At 45.1% G+C, this 10,000-nt stretch overlaps 1 protein-coding gene across 5 annotated transcripts in view; it reads right to left on the reverse strand.

Annotated features, from left to right (window-relative positions):
* The window catches only part of LOC121678581 (homer protein homolog 3-like), an 88,777-nt gene that overhangs the window by 22,472 nt on the left and 56,305 nt on the right, over positions 1 to 10,000 (reverse strand). For all 5 annotated transcript variants that reach the window (XM_042058214.1, XM_042058217.1, XM_042058215.1 and 2 more), the window contains 2 exons: positions 6,713 to 6,855; positions 2,736 to 2,892 (listed from right to left, as the gene is read on the reverse strand). In XM_042058214.1, the coding sequence (XP_041914148.1) occupies positions 2,736 to 2,892; positions 6,713 to 6,855 (300 nt within the window). The remainder of the gene's footprint in view (positions 1 to 2,735; positions 2,893 to 6,712; positions 6,856 to 10,000) is intronic.

A 10,000-nucleotide genomic window follows, 5' to 3' on the forward strand; every position in this document is an offset into this window, starting at 1 on the left:
GATGATTTTTCAAGAATCCAATTTGGCTTTTACTGAGGGTACTATGTTCATTGAGGAAGGTTTGGATCCTGTCATTTAAAATGCAACTAAATACCTTCCCCAGACTACTGTTCACACAAATACCTCTGTAATTATTAGGATCCAATTTGTCTCCATTTTTGTAGATTGGGGTAATAATCCCTTGGTTCCAGGTGTTAGGAAAATAGCCAGAGCTAAGGATAAGGTTGAACAGTTTGAGCACAGCTTTTTGTAATGTGGGAGTGCTTCAGTTCTAAGGGCTGTGTTTTCAGGCTGATGATGTTTCCGGTTTGACAGTTGTCTCAACCGTTTTCTGAAGCTCTGGCATTCAGAGTCAAACATGATCTTGTTTTTTTGTTTTGTTTTCAGTTTTCCTTATTAGTTCAGCATTTTGTGCTGACTTTTGGTACATCATATTCAGCTCATTCACAGCCATATTTATACCCTTTGTATTATTAGTGAACTGTTTGTTAGTGAAATTAGTAATCTCTTCAACCAATGCTGGTGAGTTTATTGCCTGTATTAATTTGTCAGAGCTATTAGGAGTCCATCTGTAGGTTAAATTCAGTTTAAACAGCTTACTGGGCTCTGTGTTTGTGTTTGTGGATTTTCCATCCATTTTAAGAAACACATTCATTTGATTGTGATCAGAGAGAGGAGTTTGCTGCCTGACAGTGAATGCATTGAAGGAGGAGGGGTCCATGTCAGTGACTGCATAACCAACTACACTACTGCCAAGACATAAACAACATGTGAACCTCCCTAAAGAGTCCCCTTTTGTCCTGCCATTAAGTATATACAGGCCTAAGGCTTGACAGAGGTGCACTAACTCTCTACCACTTTTATTTACAACATAATCAAGGTTATTTCTCTGGGGGAGGTTTGGTGTGGCGTATAGGGTATTTCTACCAAATACATGGCTATTGCCCTGTGGGTCAGTCTGATCAAGCTCATATCCTGTCCTTGCGTTAAAATCTCCACACAATAGCACATTTCCCTGGGCCTGGAAATTGCTTGTTTCTGTTTGTATTGTGTGGATGAGCTCTTCATCAAAATAAGGTGAGTCTCCTTCTCTCTCTCTCTTTCCATCTCTCTCTATATCTCCCTCTCTCTCTTTCACTTCTCCTCTCTATCTCTGTCCCTCTCTCCTTCTCCCTCTCTCCTTCTCTCTATCTCCCTCTCTCCTTCTCTCTATCTCCCTCTCTCTCTCTCTCTCTATCAGGCCTTTTCTGTCTCATTGATCTTTTGTCATCTTTGTTTCTTCGTGTGTGTGTGTGTGTGTGTGTGCTATTGAAGTGCATAGTGAGTGTGTGTGTGTCCTATTGAAGTGCATAGTGAGTGTGTGTGTGTGTGTGTGAGTGTGTGTGTGTGTGTGTGTGTGTGTGTGTGTGTGTGTGCTATTGAAGTGCATAGTGAGTGTGTGTGTGTCCTATTGAAGTGCATAGTGAGTGTGTGTGTGTGTGTGAGTGTGTGTGTGTGTGTGTGTGTGTGTGTCCTATTGAAGTGCATAGTGAGTGTGTGTGTGTGTGTGTGTGTGTCCTATTGAAGTGCATAGTGAGTGTGTGTGTGTGTGTGTGTGTGTGTCCTATTGAAGTGCATAGTGAGTGTGTGTGTGTCCTATTGAAGTGCATAGTGAGTGTGTGTGTGTGTGTGTGTCCTATTGAAGTGCATAGTGAGTGTGTGTGTGTGTGTCCTATTGAAGTGCATAGTGAGTGTGTGTGTGTGTGTCCTATTGAAGTGCATAGTGTGTGTGTGTGTGTGTCCTATTGAAGTGCATAGTGACTGTTGAGCTTGACGTCACACACTCGTTCAGGGTTGTATTGCTTTGCTTCTCATTACGGCTCTTCAGGCAGCAGGTAAGATTGGATTTCACATCCCATAATGCACTCAGTTCTAGAACATCCCCCCACGTGCGGGTCAGACCCGGCCCAGATCCGGTCATTGGAAATCATGTGCTTTATCCACATTAATACTCCAGTCTGCACCCTGGTGCTCATCTTCCCTCCCTCTCTTCCTGTCTTCCCCCTCTCCCTGTCTTTATTCTCTCCATCTCATCTTCCCTCTCTCCATCTTCCCTCTCTCCCTGTCTTTATTCTGTCCATCTCTTCTCTTCCCATACCCCCCTCTGTGTCACTCCATCACACTCTCATTTTCTCAAACAAATTGCTTCTCTGAACATTCAGCTCTCTACTTTTTTCCCCTTTTCTCTCTCTCTCTCTCTCTCACCTGTTCTCAGAGTCTCTCGGCCTCCTCCTCCTCTCTCTCTCTCTCTCTCTCTCTCTCTCACCTGTTCTCAGAGTCTCTCGGCCTCCTCCTCTCTCTCTCTCTCTCTCTCTCTCTCTCTCTCTCACCTGTTCTCAGAGTCTCTTGGCCTCCTCCTCTCTCTCTCTCTCTCTCTCTCTCTCTCGCCTGTTCTCGGAGTCTCTCGGCCTCCTCCTCTCCCTCCCTCTCTCTCTCTCTCTCTCGCTCTCTCACCTGTTCTCGGAGTCTCTCGGTCTCCTCCTCTCTCTCTCTCTCTCTCTCTCTCTCTCTCACCTGTTCTCAGAGTCTCTCGGCCTCCTCCTCTCTCTCTCTCTCTCTCTCTCTCTCTCTCACCTGTTCTCAGAGTCTCTCGGCCTCCTCCTCTCTCTCTCTCTCTCTCTCTCTCTCTCTCGCCTGTTCTCGGAGTCTCTCGGCCTCCTCCTCTCTCTCTCTCTCTCTCTCTCTCGCTCTCTCACCTGTTCTCGGAGTCTCTCGGTCTCCTCCTGGTACTGTGCCAGCTGGTTCTTCCACTGCTCCACGCTGGTGTTGGCCTCGTGCAGTGCGGCCACCAGCTTGGCGTTGCTGTCCTGGAGAGTGAAGAGCTCCGCCTCCATGTTGATCTCACAGATGGACCTGGTGAAACAAAGGAAAAGATATCCGCACACTGTGTCTAAAGATATCCGCACACTGTGTCTAAAGATATCCGCACACTGTGTCTAAAGATATCCGCACACTGTGTCTAAAGCTCCCAGGTGAAACAAAGGAAAAGATATCCGCACACTGTGTCTAAAGATATCCGCACACTGTGTCTAAAGATATCCGCACACTGTGTCTAAAGCTCCCAGGTGAAACAAAGGAAAAGATATCCGCACACTGTGTCTAAAGATATCCGCACACTGTGTCTAAAGATATCCACACACTGTGTCTAAAGCTCCCAGTTTAATGGTGGGTGATACACAACGTTTCGACCACTCAGGTCTTCGTCAGGTGTGTGAAAGGCCAGCAGGACCATTCAATCAATTAAATGAGTGTATGTGTTTGCATATGTGTGTGTATGTGTTTGCATATGTGTGTGTGTGTGTGTGTGTGTGTGTGAGAGTGTGTGTGTGTGTGTGTGCAAACGCTCTAAGTATTGTCCTTAGAGATCCCTCAAACACCCTGACCTGCTTTAGCAGCTTTAGCAGTGTTTGGTTACAGCACAGACTCTGATTATCCTAATTTATGGTAGGGCCTAGTCTAGGTGTGTGTGTGTGTGTGTGTTCTGTGGTCCTGGGTTCAAGATTGATAAGATTCAGTTAATAAGTATAGTATGGATCAAACAGCAGTGTAATCAAATCCTTATTGTTAGGTTACCATAGCTGTCTTTTCTCTAGGCCTATAGGCCTATCACAAATCCTTATTGTTAGGTTACCATAGCTGTCTTTTGTCTAGGCCTATAGGCCTATCACAAATCCTTATTGTTAGGTTACCATAGCTACCTGGGCCTGTCACAAATCCTTATTGTTAGGTTACCATAGCTACCTGGGCCTGTCACAAATCGCCACATAAGCTCATTGGTTTCTTTTCTTTTCTTTCCCTTGTTGGCGTGTTGAATAGTGAAGCGGTAATTAGCGCCCTGGGCCATGCTGTGTACTATGGAATACAACCCTAGCGGTGTTCACGTCACGTGTTGGGTAGTGAAGCGGTAATTAGCGCCCTGGGCCATGCTGTGTACTATGGAATACAACCCTAGCAGTGTTCACGTCACGTGTTGGGTAGTGAAGCGATAATTAGCGCCCTGGGCCATGCTGTGTACTATGGAATACAACCCTAGCGGTGTTCACGTCACGTGTTGGGTAGTGAAGCGATAATTAGCGCCCTGGGCCATGCTGTGTACTATGGAATACAACCCTAGCGGTGTTCACGTCACGTGTTGGGTAGTGAAGCGATAATTAGCGCCCTGGGCCATGCTGTGTACTATGGAATACAACCCTAGCGGTGTTCACGTCACGTGTTGGGTAGTGAAGCGGTAATTAGCGCCCTGGGCCATGCTGTGTACTATGGAATACAACCCTAGCGGTGTTCACGTCACGTGTTGGGTAGTGAAGCGGTAATTAGCGCCCTGGGCCATGCTGTGTACTATGGCATACAACCCTAACGGTGTTCACGTCACGTGTTGGGTAGTGAAGCGATAATTAGCGCCCTGGGCCATGCTGTGTACTATGGAATACAACCCTAGCGGTGTTCACGTCACGTGTTGGGTAGTGAAGCGGTAATTAGCGCCCTGGGCCATGCTGTGTACTATGGCATACAACCCTAGCGGTGTTCACGTCACGTGTTGGGTAGTGAAGCGGTAATTAGCGCCCTGGGCCATGCTGTGTACTATGGCATACAACCCTAACGGTGTTCACGTCACGTGTTGGGTAGTGAAGCGATAATTAGCGCCCTGGGCCATGCTGTGTACTATGGAATACAACCCTAGCGGTGTTCACGTCACGTGTTGGGTAGTGAAGCGGTAATTAGCGCCCTGGGCCATGCTGTGTACTATGGCATACAACCCTAGCGGTGTTCACGTCACGTGTTGGGTAGTGAAGCGGTAATTAGCGCCCTGGGCCATGCTGTGTACTATGGCAAACAACCCTAGTGGCGCCACTGGTCTAGGACGTGTTTTCATGTTTTTTCGTTACAACCTAATGAACCAGGCCTGGGAGGAAACAACTAGATGCAGTAACATCCATTAGCACCTCTGGATGCATGAGCAAGAGTGTGTGTGAGAGAGAGAGGGAGAGTATGTGTGTATGTGTTTGTGTGTAAGTGAGCAAGTGTGTGAGTGTGTGTGTGTGTGTGTGTGCTTGCATGTAATGGAGGCAATTGAAGTGTGTTCCAAGGCTGTCCACAGAGGAGGCGGTGGAAATGGGCTGACCATGCCATGCGTCCACCCTGAGACCCTCCTGCTTTGCTGGCTCTAAGGAGTGGGGGCCTGTCTGTGTGTGTGTGTGTGTGTGTGCGTGTGTGTGACTTTGGGATTCTGTGGAAGCCTGTTAGACTAATCATCATTCACTAATTATGAATTACACACCAACCTGCACCTGATTCACACACACGCCACAGACATCAGCTCCATGACGTCAGAATGTATGTGACGTCAGAGATGCTCAGAGCTATTCAACAAAGCTCTTCCTGTTTCAAACTAGGCCTGGAAATTCATTTCATCCCTCGAGAAGCAGCTTTCAAAATGGTCTAATGGCAAAACACTCATCTCTGAGTGTACAAATATATTACTGTAATGCAGAGAATGCAGGAATATTTTTTGATGATGATGATGGTGATTATTGTTAATAGTCCTACTGTAATGCCTCTGGCCAATAGTGTCTGGACTGGAGGTGCTCATGTGTCTGCACTGCATCTGTTGGCATCTCCATGATCCAGGCTCAGGGACTACAAGGCTCAGGGACTACAAGGCTCAGGGACTACAAGACTACAAGGCTCAGGGACTACAAGGCTCAGGGACTACAAGGCTCAGGGACTACAAGACTACAAGGCTCAGGGACTACAAGACTACAAGGCTCAGGGACTAGGCTCAGGGACTACAAGGCTCAGGGACTACAAGACTACAAGGCTCAGGGACTACAAGACTACAAGGCTCAGGGACTACAAGGCTCAGGGACTGCAAGGCTCAGGGACTAGGCTCAGGGACTACAAGGCTCAGGGACTACAAGGCCATTTGAGTGTGTGTGAGTGTGCGTGTGTGTGTGCATGAGTGTGTCTCTCTACCTGTGTATGTGTGTGTGTGTGTGTGTATGGTGGGATGGATCTTGGACAGACGGAGCAACATGATGCAACACTCACACTGACAGACAATCTCCAACACTGAGTGGAAACCCAAAGCTGCACACACACACACACACACACACACACACACACACACAGGCTTGATCATCTGGCATTGCTGTCTATAGACTGAGTGAGGCTTCAAACATGTACACACACACGCCTGAACATACTCACACCATGACACTCAAGACTCCTTAACATGCCACACACACACACACACAAATGAATGCATGAGTGTATACTTCAAGTGCTCAAACACATCCAGAAACCCACTTCTGCACACACACACACAAACACACACAGTACAGACATTTCTGACACTCTCCCTCTCTCATTCTTTCTCACTACGGTTTGCTCACTCAATCTATCTCTCTCCTCCTCTCTTCCTCACTCGATCTCTCTTTTTCTCTCTCTCTCCCTCTCTCTCCCTCCCTCTCTGTCCCTCTCTCTCTTGTCAAAAAAACAAAAAAAACTCTCTCTCTCTCCCAAAATTAAAAAATTCAAAATTCAAAAGTTCGTCAAAAAAACTCTCTCTCTCTCTCCCTCTCTCAAAATTAAAAATGTAAAAATTCAAAAATTCTTAAAAAAAAAACAAAAAAAAACTCTCCCTCCCTCCCTCTCTCTCTCTCTCTCTCCTTACCCTTCCGACAGCATCTTCTTGATGCGCTCCTTCTCTGCGGTGAGCTCCATGTCGGCGCTCTTGCTGCGGAACAGTTTGTCCGTCTCTCCTCCGGGTCCATTGACAGTCAGCAGGGGGGGTGAGTGCCGCTCCTCACCCAACTCCTGCAGAGACAAGACACACACACAATGTTAAGAGTCAGGGAACACACACACACTCACACACATCCACACACACACACACTCACAACTCCTGCAGAGACAAGACACACACACACACACAATGTTAAGGGTGTCAGGGAACACACACACACACACACTCACAACTCCTGCAGGCATCAGAGACCAGACACACACACACACACACACACACACACACACACACACACACACACATTGTTAAAAGTCAGGGCACACACACACACACATCCACACACACTCACAACTCCTGCAGGCATCAGAGACCAGACGCACACAATGTTAAGTCAGGGCACACACACACACACACACACATCCACACACACACTCACACAACTCCTGCAGGCATCACAGAGAAGAGACCAGACACACACACATACAATGTTAAGAGTCAGGGCACACACACTTACACACATCCACACACACACACACACACATCCACTCACACACACACTCTCACACATACACTCACACTCACACCAGACACACAATTACACACATCCACACAAACTCACACACACATAGATAGATACTTTATTGATCCTCAAGAGGAAATTCAAGGAAAAACATTCACACAAACTCACAAACACACTCACCCACACAGACACACACACTACAGGGGACCTTTAAAGCCTCTTGTTAGCTGGCAGTGAGTCGACAGGTGAGCTAAATGATTGTTTGTTTGATTGTTTGTTTGTTACAGTTTGAGCTAAAGGATTGTTGGTTTGTTACAGTTTTTGCCCACTGCTTGAACACTTTTTGCAAATTTCGGTTCATTGTGTCAAAACTTTGAGACACAACACTGGGATATAAACCATTCACCTCCATGTCAAATTGAAACTCTGCTATCAAAATCTAACAATCCTTTGTCAAAATGTCACTCTGATGACAAAACTGATACACACTTGCATCATATGAATACACTTTCAGATTAGCAGCAACACACTAGTGTACTTTATATAAAACACTGCATTTTTTATTTTTCACTGTTTTATTGAGTTCATCAGTTAGCATTCTGTGAAGCTCAATGCAACAGTTTTTGTTTTTTCCAACAAACGTTTTCATAACAACTAAAAATTGAAGTACTGAAAGGTTACAAATTACATCAACTCAATACTGTACATCACATTACTATGCTTTACAGTACAGTACAGTAAATGCAATACAGTAACGCAAAAATACAGTAAAACCAAAAATTCACTTCTATAAATACAGAAAAACAGCACATATACAACATATCATTTTGAGTGAAAAAACGAAGAGAAAGTCCAAAAAACATCAAAGGTACAAGACTACAAGACTGACTGCCATCCTGATGCATGGACAGCTCTTGGACCACCATATTCAGTTTATTAACTTGCTGTGAATTATTACACAAAATGTTCATTAAATGTACGAAGAAGTATTACTAGGTGAATGATTAATGATATGACTCGTACAGTATGAAGGCTACAGTAGCCTAGCTAATGTTAACTAGCATTGCAACCTCCCTAACTCACAACACAACTGTGTAGGTCTTGTCCCTCATGCTGGCCCTTACAAAACCCACAAGCTGACCTTCGGACACACAGCAGTCAATAATGTGACCCGATTTAAAGTGGTTTTCACCCCTTTGGACACTCTTGATTTCGTCCTTGAAACAGTGAAATATTCACGGGGGCATGGACGGTTTGCTAACCATTATACTGCAGCATCCAGCTTGGGCTATCAGTATCAGCTAGCTAGTTCAAAAGTTTAAGTACTTAGGGCCCGTCCCCATACCTCCCCTACCCCTAGATTTTTGCCCTAACCCTCGTTTTTGCACGTGCACGTGTAGGGTTAGGGTGTCCCATTACTGTAGGGAGCAAGGGGAAGTGCTATTTTCCCCTTAAAATCAACCCTCAAAATATAGCCAGGACCGATGCAGGCTTAAAACCAAGTGGGAGATGAAATTACCCAGGATACCGTGCAAGCTTAGTGAGTCGGTCAATTTTTTCATATATTTTCGCAAATAAGCATATTAAAATTTGTTGGAAATATGTTGGAATATGTTAGTTTGATGCACATCTGATGGACTGTTGAGTTTTGAACACTAATGTTAGAAAATCTCACGAAGCTACTGTATCTAACGATGTTCATGATATCTGCTGATTGCTTTGAGAGTCTGCCCATTAAATAACATTATAAATCAATAGTTTTGTCAATATTTAGGATGTGTGTTCTGGCGTTCACATGAACACGAATGTCTTTGTTGATTAACCAGACGTAGATAAACCAGCACAGCCCACACAACAATGACCGCTGGAACGGGCATGTTCCTGAATGAAAATAGTAGCAGGCTACTACCGGTAGACACGTCGGCACTGCGCGTGACGTAGGTGAGCACGTTCGCTACGCTAATTTGCATATAGTGGTGTCCCAATTCATAGGGAAAGATCTTCACCTCCACTTCCCTTGTCGAGGGGGCTTTAATGTTGAGGGCAATCAAAACCAAGTAGAAGTTTTAAGGGGGGAGAAATGGGACGGGCCCTTAATGAGGATATACAGGGCTCTTTATGGCTCGACTAAGCTGATGTTGCCTATAAACAACAATTCATGTTCATAGAAACAACAAGGTCACTAAAACATAATATATTTCATACCTGTGTTGCAGCATGTAGGCTAATGTTAGCAGCATTATAATGACATTCTAATGTCTGAAAGGCTAATGATTAGCCTATCGGCGACCTGAAAAGTTAAGTGTTTAAACTAGCATTTACAGTGTCCTATTTAATGGTGTATTGGCCCTGACTAAGTTCGTGTGATATATAAACCACAATCATTGTTGATACAAGTACCAATGTTCGTCTAGAAAGTTTTTATTCACATGAAGATTTTCGCCCTATGCAGTAAAAGACTCCGCCATCTTTGTCAATAATTTTTGCTAAAGAGTTTTAAACTATGATCATAACGGCCTTTCCACCAATCAGAGGCATCACTGTGGGATTGTGGGATTGTTTAGGATTGTGGGTAATGAAGTACTTATCCAAGACATCGCGAATAAGACATTTATCTCAAAACGAGGTTAGTGCCCCGTGAACTTTTGGCGTCTATATGAGCATACACAATCGCTTAGTACAGCCGTAGCTGGTTT

Source organism: Alosa sapidissima, chromosome 12 (genome assembly GCF_018492685.1).
Source record: "Alosa sapidissima isolate fAloSap1 chromosome 12, fAloSap1.pri, whole genome shotgun sequence".
In the NCBI taxonomy this organism is placed as follows: Eukaryota; Metazoa; Chordata; class Actinopteri; order Clupeiformes; family Clupeidae; genus Alosa; species Alosa sapidissima.